Source organism: Sprattus sprattus (genome assembly GCF_963457725.1).
Source record: "Sprattus sprattus genome assembly, chromosome: 18".
NCBI classification, from domain to species: domain Eukaryota; kingdom Metazoa; phylum Chordata; class Actinopteri; order Clupeiformes; family Clupeidae; genus Sprattus; species Sprattus sprattus.
Window position 1 is genome coordinate 10704424 of NC_137916.1, and position 26431 is coordinate 10730854.

Consider the following 26431-nt stretch of genomic DNA (forward strand, 5'->3'; position numbering starts at 1 on the left):
AATTCACCTTTAATTAAGTGCCACTCAATCTAACACAATGCACCTTTAAGTAGAAGGCCCACTACTAGCATTGTTCTGCAGCACGTTCTGCACCTGCTTAAATCAACAAGAGAAAGGGTCATGGAATGGAGCATCTTTGGAGTGGTGCTCCTGAATCTATCTAGTCTAATCCACTCATCTATCAGTTGCAACAAACAGGAGTGAGCCGTCAGGCATGCATCGACTGGGCAATGTTGAAGTCCACCCTAATGTAAAGATCCATCATTATAGCCTAGTGTTAGGAGCTAGCCGTTTCTGTCATAAATATAGCAAAGCAAAGGGTTGGCCCATATGATAGGGGCCAAAATAGTGGTAGCCTTCTGTAACTCTCTACCATGTCACGTAGTCTCATGAATGAATAAACCTGAAGTAGGGGAGAAGGGGAAGTGAGAGGCAAAGAGAGGAGGAGGGATAACTCTGAAGCGAAGCAGACTGGGCAGAAGTGTGAACATTAAAAGGGGCTGAAGCAAAAACAAGAGGGCAAAGGGAATGATTGCAACAGAGAGGGTAGAGATGAAAAACAGGGAGCAAAATAGTGGGCTTGAAATGTTTTGTTTGCCAACTGAGTTTTTACTCCGATAGCACCAGTTCACAGCCTTAAACAGTCACTTCCCTTGCAAACCACTGGAGACCCACCACATAACATAATCCCTTTGATTTGATTTGTAGAGGGAGTGTCGGGTTGGCTTTGTCAGAAAAGCCTAAATAAATGAAATAATAATACTATTGGCTTAATGGGTTTATTTGGTTTAGCTTTTCCTCTGAATCCGTTCTTGACAATCGAAAGTCCCCTTTGATTTTGTGAGTCTTCTGTTTCAATAGAGACAGAGACAGAAACAAACTGGTTATGCAAAATACTGTTCGTTTTTCCAAAACATTTTGTTTGGACTCAAATGAAACGTGAAAAATGAACTGGCAGAAGAAAGCCTAAACTCAGTCATGCCAAGGGGTCTAGGGGGCGAAGCGAATTGGATGGTAATACTCTATAATGCTATGATCGAGCTTATGAAAATAATTGCATAACCCCTGATCCAGGTCTTTTTGGAAGGAGACGCACTGACAGGACTAAGCAGCCACGTGTGAGACTGCATGTATAATTGAGTTAAATGCCCATCAGAAAATAGTTGATTTGCACAATACAGTACCCAATCACATAAAAGCCTTATTCAGGATCAAGGATTCCTATTCCCACTGTGTCCTCATATCTGTAATTGTAATCTATTAAAAACACACAAAAAGGGAGGCTGAACAAATATATTTCCAAGCAGAACCTCTATTTTGTTACCCCTGGCAGACAGAAAGGCACCTGAGAAATCCAAGCTGACATTTAGGAAAAGCAGAAGTCCAGAAGAAGAAGTATATCACTTTCTTAAGCTAATTAGTCCTGTATATCACCAAAAAATAACCCGCCCTCTCAATACAGTGGAGGGCCAAAAAATATATTTGCTTTCCATCTGTGAGAGGCGGCCGATACAAAGCCAACACAGTGAACCCTAACGTTAACCATTTGATGAATTCCAAAGGATAAAATGTTGTGTAAAAATAGATACTTCTGGCTCTGATTTTCATCATCAACCTCATTACTTGACTCTGCCTAAATGGCGGTAAATTATACAAGCTAAAAGAGAGAGGTGCAGTCTAAAAAGACACACAAAGTCATAATTGACGCTGTAAAGATATCCATTCTGAAGCGTCTCCATGACTTGATGGATATGCTCTCCCACACCTGGCAATTAACTGCAAGTATGGACTCAACCCTGTTTACTGTTCGCTTTCATCACAACCCCAATGTATGCAGCCACTGTGTCAGATTTACTTTTCACCCCATTCCACTCCAACCCATCTCTATTCAGGAGAATAAAACGTAGAGGCGTTTTCTCTACTCCACCCCGCCATTACTGCCAAATGCTAGTTAGGTATACATGATAGGGTAATATCATACCTGTACTTTGAGTTATTGGTCCACAGATTTTAAAGGCGTTCAATGTTTACTCTCAACATTCTTTAGAAAAAGCTACATTCTGTTCAGATATCGACAGGAACTTACTTTAAATGCTATTGTCCACTAGAGGGTGATAAAATAGTCACATTTCAGGTGGAATGTACTGCACTTTTTTATGACATGAAATGCAACAGCAAAACCATCCCAGCTCAAATCAAACATTTGACTTTCCTATGATGTATCTGGATGTGTCTCATAGCTTCAGGGGGAAAGAATTGCAAAATTGATGGGCAGATAATATCATATTAAATTAAGCTGCTTCAATCCTGTGAACTCAGATGAACAGAGAGGAGAAATTGACCAACTCATATGTTGCACATCATCTACAATTAAATGAATGTGGGTGGAATCAATCCAAGTATGAACATAATTTGTATTTACTTGGGATGAAAATGCTGCTGAATAACTAAAACTGAATAAGCAAACAAGTAGACAATACACACAGAAAGAAACTCTCTGCTAAAATCCACTCTGTCTGTAGAAAATATGTCATGAAGGTATCATGGAAACACCTGAAATCTTGAACGTGAGCAAAGCTATTTCCTACTTAGACTCCTGGAAAGGGTTTTCCAACTGAAGGTGTGAAAGTGTCCTTCTGAGTTGTGATGTAACCTTATTCGCAGTCACCGTAAACGTCACTACAGACACCATCTGTGCCAAAGCAGTCCTATGACATGACAAGATGTCCATGCGAGAGGTGGGGTGCAAAACACATTCAATGCAGACCCACAGACAACTTGTAATGGAAAGTAGGCTACAAGTGAAGAGAAAACGGAAATGACCACCAATTCATTGTGTCCATAGTAAGCACCTTTGTGGCAGTAGGGCACAAGCTCATTTCCTGACATAGACTTGCTTTCTAAGAGCTCTGCTTGCTAAAAGCTCAATAGTGGGAACAGCCTCAAAAACCCAGCCTTTAAAGTATGGCATTCTTCATCCATATTATTTGGCTACAAACATGTGATCAGTACGGAGGCCAGGCAAAGGGGGAGTGTTGCAAAATGAACAGGCCCACACTTTAGTAGGGCTATCAGTTTTTAGATGCGTCCGGCATCTCTATAAGAGGGTATGTCCGTCCGTCGGTCGGTCTGTCGGTCTGTCGGTCTGTCGGTCGGTCGGTCGGTCTGTCGGTCGGTCGGTCGGTCTGAAACGCCTGTCTGAAACGCATTCTTTCAATTGTAATTCCCTCCTGTGTCCACAAGGTGGCAGAGTTGAGTTGACGCATCTTGTTGTCCGCTCGGACTTGTTAATGTGTGTTCACAATGACATCTCAGAAGCACTACCTTTCCCGAGGACTCTTTTTTAATCTAATATGGAGTTCGTGTAGCACTTGGGTATCACCCCAAATGTTTTAACAGTTGTCCTGGGCACTTTCAATGAACATTGATAGCTAACGTCTGAATTCTGCAAGGCTCTCCGTATCACCATGCCCTACCTTTAGCTGAGCTGCCCGTAGTTGAGGGAGTGTCTGGAAAGGTAACCTTCCGTCTGTTGATAACATCCATGCCAGTCACACAGATGTCTTCGTCTCGTGAAAGACACTCTTCAAATAACGGTGCAACTTCTGGTACAAGGCAGATGTTTAGAAGGATCATACTGTAAGTTATTAGGTTCGACAGTGAATTGAAACTGAACACTGACAATGAAATTGAACATTGGCTACCATAGGCCTAGCACATGGATCTGGGCCAACTTGACAGATTTTAAGTTCGTATGTGATTGTGTTTAAATATGTCCACTAATATTTCTGGCATTAGTGAAAATTACTTTCATTATTCATAAAAGCCATAACATAACGTTCATTGTTGTTTACGTGACCAGATGTAATCCTCAAATTGCAATTTGTGCCAAAACATTAGCTGCCATAGCTAGCTAACAATCATTGGTGTGATTTATACAAGCCGATCTTGGGCTGACGTTGGGGTTAGCTGCCCTGAGCAAAATCAACTGACCTTTGCTCCAGCGTGTGAAGAGGTCGACTACATGGTATTTTTATCGTTTCACCTTGTCCATCATTTGTATCATTTAATCTTATCATTGGCTTGTGGCTTTATGTTTGATGTCCATCGCCTTCCTGTGGTTACTACAATGTGTAATACTGAACTATTTTGCTTGTTTGGTAGACCTGGCCTGCGGGAAGTCCTTCTTGAACCATGGCAGCAAGAGCGTAATGACGCAAATTAGGCGCCAGATGGCGCCTGCGCGCTAAAGTTCTACCAGAGAAACCTGTTTGGGGTCAGACGGTAGTCAAGACCCTATACTAACAAAAGTGCTATTGACGGATTTGTCGTGAACCTTAACAAGGACAGCACAGACACAAAAAAGACGAAGGCATTTTTTAATTCATTTCCCCAACAATCGGAAAGTGTGTAGGCCTATCAGCCCTTCAGGACTATTTAAAATGTTGACACCACATGAAGGTAACAAACTGTTCACAAAGGTAAATTCTGGAACACACACTTGCCACCCAACCAAGTTTCATTCATGGAAGGTGAAAAATACAGTGAATAGGTAAAATGATGATAACAAAATAAATGATGGAGTGCTTATTATTAGTGCAAGATTGTTCAGGACAAATGGCAGAAAACAAAACAAACAGTAAAATCTAAAAAGGTTCAATTCAGAAGGTATCCTAGATTTGATTATTAAAATGAACAGTGTGGTACAGAACAATGAAAAATACAACAAAATTGCACAAAGTCAAGACATATTGCACATGAGTGATACAGCTCTTGTGATTCCTGAAAGTTTTAAGTGAGACATTCTTTAAAATGCTATGACAGTTAATCATAAAGTACAAATTGGCCACTGCAGCACTGAGTTCATTTTGTTTGCAGTAACTCAAAGCTCCCAAATGCCCCAGGATAAGATTTAAATGCGAAGAGGTTCACCACGGGATAGAGGGATCGCACACAGGATGAGATTCCATGCAGGATCAGAGTACTTCTGCAGCCCTGGCATGTCATTTTTTGTTCTTGCAGAAGTTCTGATAGTTGTTGCAGGCCTTCTGCATGTCTGCGAGAAACCCTGGAACACCACTCTGCAAAGAAAAATGCAGACATTGTTAGCAAGTCCAGAGACACTGTTTACTTTCTCTATAGAGCTCTGAGTGCACTGACCATTATCTCAGATTTGGAAAGGGGAAACAAACTGCTAATGTAGCAGTAGCGAGAGGGTACAGTGCTGTACAGTGACTTCGTTTAGGCTCCTTGATGGCACACCAACCTCCTATGCCCCTTCCTATCCCATAGTGGTCAATGCCGATTGCTCAAAAGGCTGGTCCAATGGTTAAAAATGAACCCGTAGTCTTTGCCCATTAGGATGCAATGACTGGAAACAATACCCAATGGAGCATGGCCAGGCCCTATCTATTTACTAATTTAATTTGGGTTTCGTTATACCAGGCTGCTTGTGTGCACCACTGGTTTTGAATGAATGCATAGGGGAAGATCATTTTAGATGATCTTATAAATGTTCTCATCATCTAAAAACTCAAAAAACATTATTCTGAGGTAATGAGACTGTTGATTCAGTCTGCATTTACTCAGCTGAAGATGATCACAGCACTCAGGATGATCTCAGTACTCAGTCATCCATGGTTTAATATGAATGGCAGAGATTACACAAAATTCTACCTTTTACAGTAATTAACAACCTAACATTTAATTGACAGTAACTGCGACAGGATGTATGTAATCTGGTTGCTATATATAAGCCTCAATTGGTACAGTTAAACCAGCTACAGTTTATTTCCCCTTCTGTTGCAATCAATGCTACTCTGTCTACATAACGGCCACTCCATGACCTTGAACGTGCATTCATTTCTGCTATCCAAACACTGTGTGGTCCATTATCCCTTCCATATGATCAGTTATGTAAGCCTACAATAAGGCTACAACATCAATGTCTGTCTCCACCACTCAACAAACCAAATGGCATCTCCATTATCATATGTGTTTGAAAAAAGGAATCCACTACTGTAATCATAGCAATAGATTAAGGCCTTAACAAGGGGGTATATATAATGAAATGCATTGAAATACATAGCTCACATAAATAGGGTACCCCAAATTTTCCAAGCAATGATATTTGTGAGGCAAATTCCCAGTGACTCATCCTCATCTAGTAACAATCCCATGCACAGTGGTCCTACAAATGAGTGTGGCACTGAGACAGAATGAGTCATTGTGGTAAACTCTCTCCCATGGTGCTGGGGTTGGTGCCAGTAAATGTGAAGCCAACCTTACCTTAGCAGCCCAGTTCACCAGCCAGGTTGGGATCATGCCACCAGGGTTATCAAAGTAGTTCATGAAGACTAGAATTGGAAAGAGAAAAAATGGTTGACAAACAAAAATATTTGTTCATTGCCACCCTATGACAAAGGTTTTATTTATTTTGTGGCTGTCTGCAAAAAGAAAGTGATGTTAGATGTGCTAGGCAATGCAATGCTGCTATACCTTTGGTGCCACAATCACCATCAGTCTCTATGGTCAGGCTCTGTTTGTAGTCTTTCACTCTGATCACACCGCTCTTCTCCGGGCACTGAGATGCAGTAGAACTCTTGGCCAAGACCACCCAAATCTTTCTTCCCTCAATGTCGAGGTCTCTACGCTCTCTCACGTACACATACTGTAATATGGCTAATTAAGGAATATGTGGAGACATGTAAACATCCTACAGATACACAAGAGAAAAATACGTTTTGATGCCTAGTATAGGAATATGATGATGAATGCCCGACAAATCAAAACAACTGAAACAACTAAATGCAAAAGAACAATGGGCCTCATTCTCGAACGCAGTTGAGAAGAATTTAAGAAGGAATTTCTTCTGAACTCCACTTCCAGTGGATTTGGGAAAACATTTGGCATTCATGAACGATTTCTCATCTGGGATTTGTTCTGAACTTTAGAAGACTTTCAGAACGCGAAATACGTCGTAAATCGGCCCAGATTTCTCAAATGCGATGTGTGAATTCTGCAGATTCCGACAGCACACATCACTACGGTTGCGTGCGCTTATAAGGAGCTGGCGGGGCGTGTATGTATGCAAATCCACTTTCACGAGAACGCGCATCAATTTAAGAAAACGATTCCGGGGGAGCACAGCTGAGAAGCCTTCTGCTGCTTATGAACACATTTTCAAGCGTTCATGAATATGGCTAAGGTCTTTTTCTCACATTGTTTTTCCGAAGAAACATTTCAGAAGAAAAAGTTTGAGAATGAAGCCCAATGTCTGATCAGTTTCAATCCAGGTAACCTAGGAAAGTGGTCTGACATTCCTTCACAGTGTCCAAGAAAAGGAAGGGGGGAAGAGGGGATAAGCAAGCAAAGACATTGCAATTCATAGGAACTAGGCAGACAGTATAGTAATTGAAATGGTAAATGGCAATGACAGTCTAAAAGGTCCTTCAAGAAACAATTTAGCAAGGATATTGGTGATTGTGAGATATTTCAGTAGGATACATCTCTGTTCGACAGAGGGAAGGGATATTTCACCTCCCAGTAAATTGCAGACTGTCCATCATGGTCTTTTTCGGTGAGCTCTGTAGAACCAACAGAAATAAGAGAGAAATCAATCTCACTTTGATCTCAACGAAAAACAATCCATCCATCATTTCACTCCTCATATCAAATCAATACTGTACACATTGACCTGTCTGTTAAATAGGGGTGGGGGGGAAATCGATTATTCGATTTTTCTCGATTCTCTCTAAAACGATTCTCTCTCGATTCAGAAAAGTTCATAAACGATTTTGTAATTTAAATTTTAAAATAATTAAAGTAAAGTCATTTTTTTTTTTTATGTTGAAATGCAAGCTGCATCGATTATTGGATTGTTCATAGACAGTCAAAATTGTGACAAGGAAAAGCTTTTTCTCTAATAAAAAATAGAGAAGGTAATTCATCTGTTGATTTTCTTTAATTATCAAACAAAAAGTAGGAAGTGTAGCAAAGACTCTGAGTAGCAAACTCGAATGTTTTGAAAGTCGAAATGGATTGATAATCGTTTTATCAGTTTAGAATTGATAATCAGTTTTTTTACACATCCATTTTATGTTGAAATGCAAGCTGCATCGATTATTGGATTGTTCATAGAAAGTCAAAATTGTGACAAGGAAAAGCTTTTTCTCTAATAAAAAATAGAGAAGGTAATTCATCTGTTGATTTTCTTTAATAATCAAACACAAAGTAGGAAGTGTAGCAAAGACTCTGAGTAGCAAACTCGAATGTTTTGAAAGTCGAAATGGATTGATAATCGTTTTTTTTACACATCCATTTTATGTAGAAATGCATTTATCGATTGATAATCGATTATCAATTTGAAACCGATAAAACGATTATCGATGCATTTCGACCATTGAATCATTTGAGTTTGCAACTCAGAGTCTAAAATCACTTCCTACTTTGTGTTTGATAATTAAAGAAAATCAACAGATGAATTACCTTCTCTATTTGCTTTATTAGAGAAAAAGCTTTTAATGGTCACAATTTTGACTTTCTATGAGCAATGCAAAAGTCGATGCAGCTTGCATTTCAACATAAAATGGATGTGTTAAAAAAAAAATAATAAAAAAAAAAAATACAATTTTTACAAATTACAAAATCGATTTAAATTCGATAATCGATTTAAAATCGATAATCGATTTTAAATCGAATCGTTGACCTGAATCGATTTCGAATCAAATCGTGAGGTGCCAAGAGATTCCCACCAATACTGTTAAACCTGCACATTTCACATGCAGTGATTCTCAAAATGTGGCCCCCAGTTCCTTTTGCCCAATTCTTACTGAGGGGAGTCCTTCCCTCAGCGGAAGAGTATTCTCTAACACAGTCATGGTGGTCCTCTAGATGCAAACACAGAAAGGAAAAAACACTGGAGCCCGCTGAGGCATGGCTTAGTAGAGCAGGAGGAATACCTTTGGCAAAATAAATCACTGAGAAACAAAACCCTGTCAGAAAGCAAGACGTGAACCCTACAAGAGACCTCACCCAGTGACGTGCAGAGCCAAGGATGCATTTCCAATTAAAAACCTATCCACCACTCCTTCCAATAGTCACCTTAAAATCTGCTTGCAATTTCAAAAGAAAAAAAAACTCTCTCTGTTGAGCATTTGTAAATGAAAGTGGTGACTAAACATGAAATCCATCACAAAATACAGGGAAAATATTTATCCTAAACTAATCACAAAAACCTGTCAGTTCAATCTTCCATTATACAACAGAAAGTATGGGTTTCAATTTAGGTAGCTCATATTATCTCCAAAAATGCCTTTGTTGCCAAAGAAATGAAAAACCTTTAGTGTTTGTGATGTTAGCAGTAAGAACAGGTTTGTTGGATTACAACACCCAATACATTTAACATTATATAAGAGACTGGGTCATATGCTGTCTACTCAACGAAACTACTGAACACAATGGAAAAAAAACAAGTAAAGCATTAACACTCAGTATGTCTCACACTCAAATGTGCTTTCATTCATTAAACATTTAATTCATTTGAATTCATGTGTTTCATTCATTTCATTCATTAAACATTTAACGTAGACAATAAAGAATTTGTTCACATGTACACTACATATCACTAAATTAAACATGACAACAAACTACATTCTACATTACTCTCTATAACTATCTCAGCCAAACCCCAAAATGAAACTTTTTGAAAATCAATATATAATTACCTCACTTCATTACATTTCTTGCTGTTACTGGATTACTCTGATAACATATTTCCTTTAAAACGATCACTCAAAGAGATTCTGCATACATGACAATTTTAAAGTTATACCTGAACTACAAGTGTGTCTGACATTCTCTTGAGTCAACCGGACACCAACCTAGACAGTTGAATAGAGCTATCCCTAATCTGACATAGAGCTGCCAGATCATTTTCTTTTCCATTACACACTGATCAAATGGTTAAAAAGGAAAGGACATTGTATAATGCCAAGTAATCTTATGCTGCACTAGAACAAAAAGCTCTACACTGTTATTTTGAAGTAAAACAATGATAGTAAATAAAAGCCTACTTCATTTTGGGGTGGAGAAATATTTCACTACACTACTTAGAACACTGTGACATAATGTGATGACACGACGTTACCTGTGAGATACTTGGGGAACTGCCAGCATGAAGTCACAAAACACGAGAGATGTGGTATGTGAGAGAGGCTGTTATTTGATACAGTCTATGACTGGTCATTTGAGTAGCTGAGATCTTATTTCCAGTTGCATACATTGCACCGCATACCCAAAAGAAAAGAAAGGAAAAGGGAAGAGAAGGAAAGGAAAGAGGAAGATACGTGAATGGGAAGACAATCTAAAGAAAATGTATAGAGCGCTATAGAGAGTGGCTACATATGTATGTCTGTGTGTGTTTCTATCCTTCCACCTATCTGTGTTGAACTCTTTTTTTTTCCATCAACAAGAGTGCTGTGTGGAAGCATTAAATGACACTGAATTACAATATGGTGTTGGCAGTGACATATTGTTAAAACATGTGATGAAATATCTGATAGTATGAGATTGTCATGTCCACTCATCTACCATGACCACCGTGATGTAGTTTTAATCAATTAATCCCAACATTTTAAATACTAACACTTACATATTTTACACATCAATATTCAGGTGAAATTTCTTCTGGCTTCAGAACATATTAGCCTAGCAGTATGACAGCCAAGGAAAATGTGACATAAATAGTCCTCACAATACCTTTGACATAGCTGTCCCATTGTTTCCTGTATGCCAGGTCCATGTAGACCTCTGCACACTGGTCTGGAGCACAGTTCTTCAGACAACCAAAAACTTTGTACTCATAGAGACCAGTTTCCTATGAAAGCAAGAAATGACTTGTTTTATACTGCTTCATCTGCAATTTATAACAGTTTAGAAACATTACACTATTGTTAAGTGCAGTTTTATGTCAAACATCAAGGTAGGCTAGGACCTGATGACAATGTCTCAGAAAATAGCAACAATCCATCACTCAGCCTCATAGAATGTAAGTTAAGAGAACTGGTGACCTTAACTGAAAGGAATACATGTATCAGAAGTTGATACATAAAAACAAATCTTATTCGTCAATCCAATCCAAATCCTAGTCACACGATCTGAAGGTCGACCAGATTACAGAATCTCACTAAAGTAAATTACCGGAAACAGGTGTTGTACCCGATTCAGCACCCCCGTCAGAAGATGCACCCCCTTGAAAATGTCATACTTGTACAATAAACATTCATTAAATAACGGTATGACAACGGTGTGTAGAACCACACTACAACAAAGGTGAATTATGTATGTCACATTCACTACACACGTCCCCCCAGAATTCAGCATGTAAGAAAAAAAATTATCTGCGAGGTGGTCGTATCAATCGGCCAGAACGGCTTTTAACAGGGGTCCGAGGAGACACTACCGCGGCAGGTGGCCCGCCATGACACGGGTGTGGGGCATGGAGTGTGGAAGTTTTGGGAAGGAGGGGAGCAGGGGGTGGGTGCAGAGCTGGAGGACGCCCGCGTCGCGGGGGCTGGGCCAATTCAATAGGCCTAGCCACGTCCAAATGAGCTGGTTTGAGGCGGTCAATGGAGAGTTTCTCCGGTTTACCGCCCATGTCCACCATAAAACGTTTGTCTCCCGTCTCCAAAACACGGAATGGGCCCTCGTAGGGTGGGCGTAGTGGTCCTCTGTGAGCGTCTTGGCGAATAAAAACGTATTCAGCCGTCTTAAGCCCAGCAGGGATGTGTGACTGAGGGAGGCCGTGATGGGAAGTAGGGACTGGTGCGAAAAGTCTCGCATTGTCCAGTAACGTGGCCCGCTGGAGGGCCGCTGACCAAGGAACGGTGGAGGCAGGAACAAAATCCCCAGGAACCCGCAGTGGCTGGCCATAGACCAGCTCCGCGGATGAGGATTGTAGGTCTTCCTTCGGTGCAGTCCTGATGCCAAGCATCACCCACGGTAGCTTGTCGACCCAGTTGCAGTCTTTGAGGCCGGCACGAAGAGAAGCCTTCATCGACCTGTGAAACCGCTCACAGAGTCCATTAGCCTGTGGGTGGTATGCAGTTGTGCGGTGGAGTTTCACTCCAAGGCTCTGGGCAACCGCGTTCCACAGCTCAGACGTGAACTGTGCGCCCCGGTCAGAGGATATGTCTGAAGGGGTGCCGAAACGGGCAACCCAGGTACCAATGAATGCCCGTGTCATCTCGACAGATGCCAATGATGTCAGTGGCACAGCCTCGGGCCAACGGGTGGTCCTGTCAACCATGGTCAACAGGTAGGTGAAACCATGAGAGGAGGGTAGAGGGCCAACCAGATCCACGTTGACATGGTCAAACCGCCTCTCTGGCACCGGGTACAACTCTAACGGGGCTTTAGTGTGGCGGTGTACTTGGCCCGTTGGCAATCAAGGCAAGTGGTGGCCCAGTCTCTGACGTCCTTTTTGAGGCCGTGCCAAACAAACTTTGCCGCCACCAGCCTCTGTGATGCTTTCGAACCAGGGTGGGAGAGACCATGGATGGCATCAAAGACGCGTCGTCTCCACCCCGTGGGTACGATCGGCCGAGGACTGCCTGTGGAGACGTCACACAGGAGCGTGGTGTCGGCTTCACCAAAAACCACATCCTCTATTCTCAAACCTGTAGTTGAGGTCCTCAGGGTGTGCACGTCTGGGTCTGTGGTCTGGTCCGCTGCCATGCGGCTGTAATCCAGGCCAAGATGGACTGCCCCTGCCACAGCCCGTGACAGGCAGTCCGCCACCTGGTTGTCCTTACCGGCCACGTGCTGTAAATCCGTGGTGAACTCGGAGATGTAGGACAGATGACGTTGCTGGCGGGCGGACCACGGCTCGGCTACCTTGGCCATGGCGAAAACCAGCGGCTTGTGATCGACAAAGGCGGTGAAGTGTCGTCCTTCCAGCAGGAAGTGAAAGTGCCTGATGGCGAGGTAGAGACCCAGCAGCTCTCGGTCGAAGATGCTGTACTTTCGCTCGTTGGCACGCAGTTGGCGGCTGAAAAAGGCAAGCGGCTGCCAGGCCCCGCCTACCCACTGCTCGTAGACGGCACCGACAGCGTTGTCCGAGGCGTCAGATGTGATGGCGACTGAGGCTGTGGCTGAAGGATGAGCCAGCATGGTGGCGTGCGCTAGGGCCGCCTTAGTGTCGTCAAAAGCCTTGGACATGACCTCAGTCCAGTCCACAGTGTGCGTGGGCTTACCTTTCAAGGCCTCGTGCAAGGGCTGCATGAGCCGAGCGGCTCGAGGGATGAAACGGTGGTAAAAGTTCACCATGCCGTGGAACTCCTGCAGGGCTTTCACAGTGAGTGGGTGTGGGAACTGCGTGACTGCCTCCACCTTTGATGGGAGAGGGACTGCACCGTCTTTGGTGACTCTGTGTCCCAGGAAATCAATGGTGGAGAGACCAAACTGGCACTTGGCAGGGCGAGGTCTATCTTTGAAAATATCACCATACCTGCCAGATGCGCTGAAAAATCTTGACTGTTCGGGACTGGGTATCGATCAGGTGTCGCCGCATGGGCGCCAGCCGCCACCAGGTTTGGGGACGATGTGAAGGGGTGACGCCCACGGGCTGTCGGATCGGCGGACTATGCCAAGCAGTCCTTGCTGGAAAACTCAGCCTTAGCAACGGCAAGCTTGGTCGGGTCGAGGCGCCGAGCGCGGGCGTAGATGGGCGGACCAGTAGTGGCGATATGGTGCTCCACACCATGCTTCACGGCAGACGCGGAGAAAGTGGGCTGAGTGAGTGCTGGAAAAGCAGCCAGTAAATGGTTGAAGTCATCAGAAACGGAGAGCATGCTAGACAGTTGAATGGAGTCAGCGCCGCTAAGCGTGCACGTATATGAACAGAACGTGATGGCGTCGATCAAACGGCGGTTCTTGACATCCACCAACAGTCCATGCGCACACAAAAAATCGGCGCCAAGGAGGGGAACGGCGACCTTTGCCGTGACAAAATCGCAGCCAAACCGATGCCCTCCGAAACAGAATTCAACGTACTTCATGCCATATGTGCGGATGGGGGTCCCATTAGCAGCTTCCATAGGGGGGCCATGGCTGTCAGTCACCATGTCCAAACGGGATGCAGGCAGTACGCTCCTCTGTGCACCCGTGTCGCACAGGAAACGTCGTCCGGAGATGCTGTCCCGGATAAAAAGCAGCCTGCCTAGGCGGCCGACACTCATGGCCACTGAGCGCCGGCCCTGGCGTTTCCCAACCCGCCGAAACTGCATGGCGAACGGCATTTAAGAGCCTTTGGTCCAAACTTTTCATGGTAAAAGCACAAGCCTGAAGAAGACTGCTGGGGGCCTGAAGATTGCTGCCGACCTGAAGGCTGCTGCCGACCTGAAGGCTGCTGCCGACGAGTGTGGAATCCTCCATTGTCACCGGAGTGACGTGCGTGGGAATAAGGGCGGCCATGACACCGTGCCCCTGACCTGCCAGGAAAAATGTATCAGCCTCTTCAGCCATTTTTCGACAGTCAGTGATTGTGGTGTTGGCCAATGCAGCTCTGACTTGGGAAGGCAGCTGACGCAGGAAAAGTTGGGTGAAAAGAAAATGCTGTGGGTGTTCACCCAGGAGATCCAGCATACGGTCCATGAGCTCAGATGGTTTGCTATCACCCAGTCCTTGGAGGGAGAAAAGCCTGCTAGCTCTCTCAGCATCAGACAGTTCAAAAGTTTTTAACAGGTGGGCTTTGAGCGCTGCATATTTCCCATCAGCTGGAGGATGTTTAAGCAGACTCACCACTCGGGTCGCTGTTGAGTTTCCGAGGGTGCATATCACGACAGGCCTATTTTCACACCAGTCAGAATAAGCACCCCCTGTTCAATTCTACTAGGAAGGTGGCACATGCATGAAACTCACTCTGCTTACTCATACTAGTCCTATGTCTGTACTCTGAAAAGCATTTGATGTTGGGGTCAACAGAATTCTTTTAAAGGGGGGGGTGCATATTCTGCCTGGTGTGAAAATAGGCCTGTCGTGATATGCACACCCCCCCCCCCCTTTGAAAGAATTCTGTTGACCCCAACATCAAATGCTTTTCAGAGTACTGTATCATACTGTATCTTATTATACAGCGGCGGAAAAAATTAAGAGACCACTTAAAAATTATCAGTTTATCTGGTTTTACTATTTATTGGTATGAGTTAAAGTAAAGTTAACATTTTAGTTTTATTCTATAAATAACTGACAACATTTCTACCAAATTTCAAATACAAATATTGTCATTTAGACTAGAGCATTTATTTGCAGAAAAATGACAATTGGTCAAAATAGCAAAATAAATGGAATGTTTTCAGATCTCGAATAATGCAAAGAAAACAAGTTCATATAGATTCTTAAACTACACAATACTAATGCTTTAACTTAGGAAGAGATCAGAAATCAATATCTGGAAAAACCGCATCTTTTTTGTTATTTTGACCAATTGTCATTTTTCTGCAAAAAATGCTCTAAATGACAGTATTTTTATTTGAAATTCAGTAGAAATGTTGTCAGTAACTTATAGAATGAAACAAAAGTGTTAATTTTACTCAAACACATACCAATACATAGTAAAAAAAAAAAACTGATACTTTTTTCAAAGTGGTCTCTTAATTTATTCCGCGGCTGTATACTATCTCATTATGTATATACCACTGCCATTCATATGCACATATTCTGCACTTTCTGCTCATTTGCACTTCTTGTTAGATACTAAACTGCATTTCGTTATTTAGTCTTGTGAAACGCCGTGTCAAATACATTCAACTTGCTCATTCAAAATTACGTTCATTCATTTTGTAGTCATGGCTGGGGTAGGCTATATATTTCCACAGGACAAAAAGGTGTTCTTTTGCGTTCGCTATTATCTGAGGTTTTTGGAAGAAAAACATCGGTTGTTTGTACTCTTTACAGTTCTAAAGACTGTAATCACTTGTGTTCTTCTCTTCCATCTCGACTCTTTCACAAATAATGAAATCGTAGTGTAGTATTTTTCCCTGCGTTTGTTTAGGCGAACTGCTTTCCTTTCCGATCAAGCGAGTGGTGCGTCAAGGGGGTGCATCTTCTGACGGGGGTGCTGAATCGGGTACAACACCGGCACTGTGCGGTCAGGTGGTTGAATTTGCAATGGCAATCTGGCTAGCACTTCCTTAGCTTGCTAAAGCTACAACAACAATGTCACACAATCTTTCCGCGCAAAGTTTTTTGTTGTAGTGCGTCATCACGTCAACGCATCGTTGTTACAAATAAGGATGCTTCAGATTCCGTTGGTCAATAGAACAAAATCCAGACGGCCAATTACAAAAACGATTGTATCATTTGCTAAACTATTAGCAAGCTATGTGCTAACAGTAGAATCTTAATGGCATGCTCAACCAGCCAGGTTAGTATCTATAGCTAGGCCTATATTTCCTTTACCTGACTGTATCGCCGATATATTTGGACTCCCATCGTTTCTGTAAACAACTCCCATCCCTCCACTTGCGGTTCATCCAACTCTCTCCATGCCGCTTGAAACTCGTCCTCTGTAAAGTGGAGTGACATGATTTCAAATGACTGCAGTGTTGGATCATATGATCAATGACTAACCAACACCGTAACAACTGCGTCAGCGACACTCAGTGGCATTCCAATCTGATGCCAGCATGGATGTGATCTGCGTGCTATATTTTGTCGTCTTCAGTGCAGCAAACATGTAGTGTGCCATTTAGAAAGGTTAAGGGATCTCCTCTCACTGCCCACAGTTACCTATCTATTTTGTTTAGTTTTCTGTTTTGAATCACATTATATTTTTGGACTGAAAGTGAAATACTAGGTCGACATAAGGCAATATGATGTAGGCTACATTTCTTTAAGGTTCTCTGATGCACATGTATTATGATTTCCTATATACGCTATGCCATTCCTTAGCTAGGCTATATAACTTGACTCACTCACAGGAGCTAATTTATCTGGTTTCCTCGAACCTGAAGCCAAAAGTAATCAAAAAATGTTTTATGTTCAGAACTGACCCAGACACTTTAACATAACAGAGCTGAAACCAAATACAGCTTCAGTGCTTTGTCTTCCCATGGTGTCCATTTTCATTCATTTAAACAGGCCAGCAGGTGCATACAAAATTGGAAATGGAGACACATAAAATCCAGTAATGGTCAGATATCCTTTTGATATTCGCAGAAAACTGACATGGATTTCAACAGATTGTCATTGAACATGCTTCCTATCCAACTTGGTAAGAGTATTACTTTGTGCGCAACACCTAGTTATGACACATACATAAAAATGGGGTGAGAATCAATTGCGCTAAAACAGCCACTAGGCCTACTTCCTGTCCCGACATGGAAATATTGTATCTCTTTTTGGGAAAGGATCACCAGCAGGAAGGAAGAGTATAGACAACACCCCATATCACATTACTATGTGTCAGAAAATATGACTTTGAATTGGCTGAGGGGGCAGGGGTAAAATAACACCCAGTGCTTGTGTTTCACATGACCATGGAGGGGGCATTGGCTGGACCTTAAATCAACAGCACCCAGTGGTTGCCCTGGGTTGCAGCCACAGCAGCCAAAGTCTTGATGGGTCATATGAATAAACTAAATGAATAAAGCAACTTAGAATGATTGTGTTTTCAAAAAACAGTGGAAGCAAATGGAAAAAGCCAAAATAGTACTAATAATCATGATTGGGTCCATTTGAAAGTATGCCTGTATAAGAAGATTACAGTTCATGTATTACAGATTACATGACTATATTTTGCTGGAAAAGATTAATCTTAAACTGCTCAATTTTTTGTGAGCCATTTTTTATTCATGGCTATTGTTCCCATTTCAACATCCTTGATCAAAGGAGTTATCACAATGTCTGTCTGTCTGTTTGTGTGTGCATGCAGCTATGTGTAAGCAATGCATGTGTATATATCTCTTGACCCTCATTTGTTTATGACAAAAGAGAGTGCATTATTCTAAATATAAATTCATGAATCTTGGAGTTTGACCAAAAGTAAGCAAAATGTATTTAGATTTGGTTAATTTTTAACATGCCAAGCAAATGGCCTGATTATCCAGAATCTGTTTTATTAGTCTGTCGAGAGTGAGAAAGTCACTCCACCTCCAGGGTCCCGAATATTTCATATATGTGTATCTGTATGAGAAATATGCCAGTGGAGCAAGCCGCTGTCGCGCATGAGGAAACTCTCTGTGGATATCCAATGAATGGGAGTCAAATTCCACCTCCGCTAGCCTCCGGTGCAGCTTCAGACGAACAGGGGTGAGACTGTACGCAAGACGTTCTAACGTTGTTGGCTCGTGGTCACTACTTTTACGCAAAAGACTCTTTAAGAAACACGTTAAAAGAAACACTTTGGAAAAAGTGAGTAGATATATCAGTTATCCCTCCACGAACACAAGGATTCGCGATGTAAACTGTGGAAGAGGTAAGCCACTTTCCTGTGTTGGATATCATGTTACCTTACATATGGTTTCACTCAAGCTCATAATCGTGCTGTGTTGAAGCAGCCTATGTTACATTTGTAGACTATAGACATTTTCCCTAGTCATGCCAGTTTTTATTAATAATTTATTTGTCTAAGAAAGTTTTGAACCTTTAACGGTAAAATAAACCATGCATTTATTTAGTTTGAAAACATTTATCTACTTAATACTCACAGATACTTGCGTCTCTCTTTTGCTGCGCATAATCAAGCCATCATCTTAAGAAGCAATTAACAAGCTTGTAGAGAAAAAAAATATATAATTCAAGAAATACTTGTTACCCAGTGTGAGGCTACGTAAACTAGTAATTGTCCCATTGCTATGTTTGCAAACTTTGGTGACGAGCAAACTGCTTGTGAAATAACTTATAATTTGGAAGGTACTCCAATTTCACGGAGCAGATCGTAATGTCATATCCCGCGCTCTCTAGGGAATGTGACAGCTCGTGCTGGGATGAGAGCTTCTGCGTCATTCAGACAGTTTTTGCCGTGAGCATGAGAAGGCTGTGTGTGCGCAAGACGGCAACTGGAAAACTGCTTGTGTGCACTTAGAGTTGTGTTTATACTGTAAGATGGAACACCCAAGGCATTGGGGTAAATGATGTTTCGTTATTCTAAACGTAGGTTTGGACAGACTGACGGAGCGCAGCTGAGGACAACGAACGCTAACAGAAAACTTTCTAGTTGTTTTGTTCTGAAATGCCAGAGGAATTCTCCAAGGACACCATGAGAGTGCCTGCAGCCGGAGATCGCATTTTAGCAGAGAAGACCAACAATAATGAAAGCACTCCTGTGCCCGCCACAGGAGTTTCTGTGCCCCTGGTCAATGAAGTCCAGCTCACTGCAGCCACTGGTGGAGCAGAACTTTCCTGCTACCGCTGCACGGTGCCATTTGGAGTGGTCATTCTGATCGCGGGTATTGTGGTTACTGTCGTGGCATACAGCTTTAATTCACATGGGTCCACAATCTCCTACTTCGGACTGGTGCTTCTGTCGTTCGGGTTGGTACTCCTGGGGTCCAGTGTCATATGCTGGAAGGTGAGAATGGAGAGGAAGAAGGAGAGGCGAAGGGAAAGTCAGACGGCCCTGGTGACCAACCATAGAAGCCTCTTTGCATGAGACCTTACAAGTGACACACAGGAATATGTGCCAAAATGGACAAAAACTATTATCAAGTTACAGAGAGGAATGTAGGGGAACCAGCAAGGGATGGTGAATACATGTGGAGTGAATGGGTGAAGAAGTAGTGGTTGTGTTCCTCTGTCCAGATGTTTCAACATCACTGAGTGGTGTCAACATTGTGGGCCTGGATGACCCATCTGGCTCCTACCACCTCCAGTCTCATGTCAAGCTGCTCACATGCTGACAAGCCCTGGCTTTGAAGAAGCTGATAGTTGTTGCTTTCCTTCCCCCCCCCCCCCCCCCCCCCCCCCCTCCTACCACTCTGTGCCAAAAAGACCGACCACATCTGGGCAGGCTGGGAAGGAAGCCAAAGTGGATGTATAAGAATTAAGACGAATAACCACAGTACAAACCCATGGAAGGGAAGTGGCCCATTAATCCTCTGTCGCATCCTGTGGTTAAGGATTAATGGAAAGAGATGAGGATTGATACAAGAGGGTGGGAGAGGGGAGGGTAAAGGGAAAATCCAAGAACAATGAATCATTCTTCATTGACTGTGCTACCTTTACATACACACCTCGTTTGAAGTGTAATATTGAGTTGACACCTTCTCAGTGACTTGTGCATTCACTGGGTATGGGAATATGGTACTTATAGCTGCATATTCAATAATGATATGCTGACGCAGTAGCTACATGAGATGCAAGGCCATAAAGAACGTAGATTTTGATATTATCTTTTTGAGTACATTACAGTATCCTATGATTTTAATACCAGACACATAGCACTAATTAAGTGCTTTCCAGAAATGTATACTCATTGTAGTTGAATTAGAATATTATTATATATTACTCAACTGTACGTGTATCAAGAGTCTCTTCATAAGCACTTTTGGTCCATTTTTTTAACTCATTAGCATATTTGATATATGATTCTAGATTCTGAATCAACACAGGCTGTTTGGTGTTTGCTAACTTTCGTAGTATTACTCATATTGAGGGTTATAAAATTCTTTATCGCTTTATTCCAATTAACAGATATTAATGTTGTTATTATTAGTATTATTATTGGAACTACTATTGTTAATATTTCAGTTTTGTCTTAATTCAGTTATTCAGTCGAAAGTGCAATATTAACATAACTTCTTAGTGAACAAGTCAACAAATTAAATAAAATCTGTTGTTTGTTTAATGTCTTTATTTAGTTACCCTTTTTTCACAGTTAGACATTTTACTCCCTGACTAAGGTGGTGGGCTCACAACATGTACAGTGTGTATTTCCATCCTGTAGTGAAGAACTGCAATTCATGTGGTAACAATTATAACAAAATCATGTGCTGGCAATTATTTATGTATTTATTTATTCACACAACTGCTACCTTGCATGCTGCCCCATACATACAAAATATTAAATAACAATTATTTTTATATTTTTATTATATTTACATCATGTTTTTTTTATGACCGAAAGCAATGTCCTTTGTAGACCCTGTCATGGCATGAAGTTGCCAGAAAGCACTACACAAGTGAAATGGTGTGATTTTCACATTCAATAATGAATTGAAGGAAGTGTCTCTTTCTTTCATGACGTACGTGCTTCCCAGTCCTTGTCTTGCATGCTATTGTGTATGTTAGCTAATGCGTTGGCCGCCTTTTTTGGATTGTGTATTGACGGTAAATGGAGGACAGATTTTCTGCAGAGATATAAGAACAATCACCTTTAGCTGCTCTTGCAGCAGAGTTTGTTCTCATGAAAGAGACTTTACTTGTCCCAGTGTGCCCCTTTTACAGAACTTACTGTTAGTTTCTTAAAACAAATGGCATTATTCCTTTAAACGTTCATTTGAAGTTATTTGTAAGTTATCATTTTACCAAAACCCATACAGCAAACTATTTAGTACATAAGGCCTTAAATTAATCCATCCCCCATAGGTAAAAGGACGTAGCATTGAACTCTCATGCTTTGACTCAGTTTTAAATAGCACCGACGTGGAGGCATATTTATAGGCAGCATTTGCGTTGCAATGCATCCTTGTGACACCAGACACTACAACTTAATGGTTTGCTTGCGTCAGAGGAGCACCTACAACACACTTTGTCACATTTGATGGCTAACCCTACCACGGGCAGAGGGTCGAGTGAGCCACCAAGGTAGACAGCAGAGTCATTCTGACACCTGACTCTAGGATCAAATATTAATCACTTATTAAGATGTTAAAACATAAGAGTGTCCCCTTCCCAGATGCCGAGGTACCAGGAGCTATGGAAAAGCAGCAATGAAGTTGGAAAAAGGAGTGACCCGATATGGGATTTAACAGGTGTTGTCCACAAGGCATACCCTTACGCTGAACCCAACTCCTCATGAACACTGCAATGTTATGGGGCACTTTCCCTTGGCGTCGCACTCAGCTGTCTCAGCAATCACGAAAACAACACCCACATAACTGTTTTCACCATCAGCTTTCTGAAATAAAGGTCGTTTTTACAATATTGTGATGTTTCTGTAGAAGCAATAACAGAACTAATGTTAAAACACAAAATGAAAGTTGACCTTGATTGACCTCTACGATCAGCAGAGTAAGCGTATTAGTTAGCTTAGTATATTGTCATCATATTAAGAGGCCATGCCAATGGTTAGAAACTGATAACCCAGCCATTCAACTTTTTAGTGTAAAGCTTAATTCAATTTTTACACTTTTGTTACTCAGCTTCCCATTAATTAAAACCGGATTAGCCAACCGTGTCACAAGTTTTTTTTTTAATGTTCAACAAACCTCTTGAAACTCTGTTGACTACAATTGATGGTTAAGGTGGGGTTAGCTGTTGGGTTTGATTAAGGTGATGTCCAGTTTACAATTGGAAACACTGAACTTGAATTTCAATAACCCACCTGTAAAGTCTCTGTAGGTGGACTACCCAAATAAAGTGTGACCACCAACTGTGTAGCTGTAAACAATCCAGCATCACTGGATAACTGCACCCCACAATGCAATATCTATTTGACTCCTGGTGAGAGTTCACTGCTGTTGCATTTTATTGCTGCGAGTCGCTGGCACCCATGGAGCCCAAGGCTGGAGCCATGAGTCCACCAGCGGAGAGGCATGTGGGCTGAACATGCGTCAGCACCCCATTCCCCCAGAGGGATGGCCCATGTCATCACTTCCCCTGTAAGCTCCCTCCACCTGACATATAGTGCAGGGTCGGCCCCAGCCCAGGCAGGAAACAGTGGGCAGGCTTCCAGCTTGTCGACCTTGACCCTCACAATGCTCAAGAGCTTTGCCACACACATTTACTGAGGGTGGCCAGAGAATGTTAAGAAATCTTAACCTCCCCGGAGGAGTTCAGATGGGAACAGACTGAGGTTTCTCAGGTTTTCACACTCAATGACTAAACGCCAACCTCCAAGGAAAACACCGGAGCCTTTCTGAAATGTGGAGCTCCGTGCTCTGTAACAGGACAAGATTTACACAAAGAGTTTAATGAGTTCCCCTAACCTCTCACCATGGAACACAAAGACCTTAGACATTCAAGTTGTCCCCCACCCCCAGTAAGAAATGTCTATTTTACACAAGGCAAGTTAGCTTGTGTAAACAAGGTTTTACAACAGCGTTCCCTTGTAAACAATTTTGAATCCTGATTCATTGGGTGGAGTACTGTGTCATTCCTAGTGCAACACTCCATCCCAACCCAGCAAGATTTGTGGCTGGAAAACACACTTGATGAGAAGCAACCCTATAAATCGCTGACGTCAGATGTTAGCCACAGCTGTGCAGCGCACCACAAACTGGGCCCCAAAAGAAACTCAACTTGAAACATCTTCTTTCCATTTCATTCATAAACGGGTCATGCCATAAATCCTAGCTTTCAGCAGTTGTCCTGACCCTCTTTCATGCTTTGCCAAGTGCTTCTTAGGTGTTGCCTAGCTACTCCCCTCTCTCTCTCTCTCTCTCTCTTTTTCTCTCTCTCTCTCTCTCTCTCTCTCTCTCTCTGCGGTCTTACCCAATAGTTTGTTCACATTTCCACAAAAACGTAAGGGCAAAGCCCTTCCTGACCAACGTAGAGAGACTCTGGCTGACACATTTTTTTTTTATGTACTTGTGTAGTTCGTAGTTTTAGTTAAATACGGTGTTAAGTCCTGCTTTCCATGTCTGTGGAGGTATGAAAACACCACTCTGAGGGTCCATTTGTGAAAGGCATATGTCACGCTGACATTTACAGAAAGCCCATTGTCAAGGGGCATACAAGACATTATAAAGTCTTGACATTGTGCAGTGATTTGAAGGGGTGGTGGCAGAGTTCTCTGGAAACAATGGCTTTTTGTTTTTGAATGATTTCCCTAAATTCTTAGCCTGTCCGTGGCGCTCCATTCTTTCCAGTCATAACAAATGGCCTGCTCACAGCCTGTGATGACAGAGACATAATGAAGGTTTGAATACTGGAACAGCTATGAGCTCTGAGCAGCTGTTAGGTTGAAAGGCTCCTGCTCAAATCAATAGACTTTGTCTTTTCCTTTTCACCCTTTATCTGTGCCTCAACCAGATCTAGACCCAACCCTCTAGCTCACTCGCTCTCTCTTTAATTCTCTCTCGTTCTCGCTCTTTCTTTTCCATTCTCTCAAGCATGCACTAAACATACACACACACAGAAACACACACACACACACACACACACACACACACACACACACACACACACACACACACACACACACACACACACACACACACACAGAAACACACACTTCCTAATTAAACCCAGGAGTGCACTGGTAAACTGCCTTTGCCCTTTGTAACTCTTTCCTCATCAAGACCTCTTTCAAGTTTTGTGAGCCTCAACCATCTGTAGGCAAAAACAAATGCCATCACACAACAAAGAGGAAAAGACGTCAAAACGGCATGAGGGGAAACCACATGGTGACATCCTATCATGGCCACATTGTTGACTCGATCAAGTTATTTGACTGAAATGAAAGCCATATGCTATGACAAATGTGAGTTTACTTTGAAAATTGGGGGGAGGAGAGAATGGAGTTCAGACTTTGTTTGTGAAACCATTACAGACTACCGCCAGATCATTTTTTCTATATAGTTAATTCCATTGTTGTATTTATCTACTTTTTGCACAAAACAACAATACTAGTGCTCTTTGTCATTATTGTCATCAGTGTAGATATGGTAATGGCCATCTCAGCTGACTTTTCTCAATATTTTCCAGAGACAAATGTTAAATTATTGACATTGACATCAGTGACAAGTGTCTCCTCTAATCCGTCACCTCAGTGATTATCTGTTGATTTCTCTCCCTGAAAGAGCCCTAATCTCTCACAGCTGCTTGAGAAAACAGCAGAACAATGGCACGCTGACACAGTCCTTGAACCAAAGAGTCCTGCTTCGTGTTAGTCTGACACCAACAGGAACAAAACCTCCAGTCTGTTTACAAACCCTTACATCAGGAAATTTACCCTAAATCTGCAATTTCCTCTGACACATATAGGAAACATCAGGGAGCTAACTAATTGCCAGGTCATGTTTTCATACCTCTCTATGAACTGTCTCCAGGCTCGCTCTCTGTTTTGTGGTGGCACATTCCTCCCAGGCCATCTTACCATCAAGGAGCTAGCTTGATTAAGAACCCTGCAATGGCATTTCTCAAATTAAAGACACTTGTGTAGAAGCACTGTAATCTACTTCAGTGAAAAGATTTATATGTGCAAATTGAAAGTATTAAGACTTTTAACGTTCACACAAGCTCTATGAACGATAAGGGTCAACAATGATGTTAAACTAAATACAAAGTAAATAATAGCTAAATACAGTACGTCTGATTATTGAAACTGGAGGGTGGGTGCAAAGTCTTTCCAATGTCCTTCTCTTGCACACATGCCAAAACATGTTGGCAAAAGACTTGTGGCCTATTTCCCAAGGTATATTTGCTAACTAACTTGCAGGGGGGAAATGGAAAGGTGTGTCTGACACAGCTGCAGGGGTCATATAACATGTAACAGTGATGTCATGGGAAGTAGCTTCTTCACAGCACTCTGTTTCCTCTCAGCTGGCCCCTATGAGGTGGATATCTCGTATAGTTCAGAGTTCATGAGATAGTCAAGGGAAGATGGCTGTGAATAAATGGGGTAATCGAGTGTCGGAATGCATTTTGGATGGGAAAAATAAGCTATAAATTGCTTATATATGCTTATAGATCGGCTTTGTGCCAGGTTTTTTGGAGTACCTGACTAAAGGGCCACATGGTCAAATCCTGCTTAGCCAGGAGATCGGTTTTCAGGATGATCTTTCCTTCTGCAAAGATCTTAAAGACCTTTCCACATATGGCAACTTGAAAAGAAAATTATGTAATATGAAAATGACTGTTTCATTATTTATTATTTACTTTCTATGTAACTTAAAGCAACATTGTGGAACAATTTGACCTTAAAATAACAGTGTCAATCATTTTGGTGGTAGACTGTCTTGTAATACGTAGAATGACGTCTGTGCCACTGTCACAGCACGCCTGATATTGCACTATGTAACTTTGGGGGACAGGGCGCGACACCTCTCACGAGAACTAGGTAATGCTTTATGGCACCACCTCATGCAACAACACCTAGACCCATCTGCTACCTATAGGAGGAAGATAGCGCAGTATTCTCTGTATGGACATCATGGCAGAGGCGACGAAGAAACGGAGGAAGATGATGTTGGAAGAAGTGAGGAAGAGGAAAAGTTACTGAGCAAGAGACCGAAAAAGAGTCAGTCTCAGACTGGCTTTAACTCGTTGG

At 42.2% G+C, this 26431-nt stretch overlaps 2 protein-coding genes across 3 annotated transcripts; one reads left to right on the forward strand and one right to left on the reverse strand.

The window, feature by feature from the left end:
• Window positions 1–4365: 4365 nt before the first annotated feature.
• pctp (phosphatidylcholine transfer protein) lies at window positions 4366–16584 on the reverse strand (the record flags this gene model as incomplete). Of its 2 annotated transcripts, none has more annotated exons than XM_080857147.1 (6): window positions 4366–5068; window positions 6289–6356; window positions 6499–6670; window positions 7507–7586; window positions 10759–10876; window positions 16459–16584. In XM_080857147.1, the coding sequence occupies 6 exons, from the start codon at window positions 16582–16584 to the stop codon at window positions 4913–4915; spliced, it is 720 nt and encodes a 239-aa protein (XP_080713273.1). In that variant the 3' UTR covers window positions 4366–4912. The 2 variants fall into 2 exon arrangements, with proteins under 2 accessions (XP_080713273.1, XP_080713274.1); XM_080857148.1 differs by having other exon boundaries at window positions 4366–5081.
• Window positions 16585–18230: 1646 nt separating this feature from the next.
• Window positions 18231–20806, forward strand: tmem100a (transmembrane protein 100a). The gene is made up of 2 exons (XM_080856400.1): window positions 18231–18475; window positions 19157–20806. Exon 2 carries the CDS (start codon window positions 19232–19234, stop codon window positions 19649–19651), a length of 420 nt encoding a protein of 139 aa, XP_080712526.1. The 5' UTR covers window positions 18231–18475; window positions 19157–19231; the 3' UTR covers window positions 19652–20806.
• Window positions 20807–26431: the final 5625 nt, after the last annotated feature.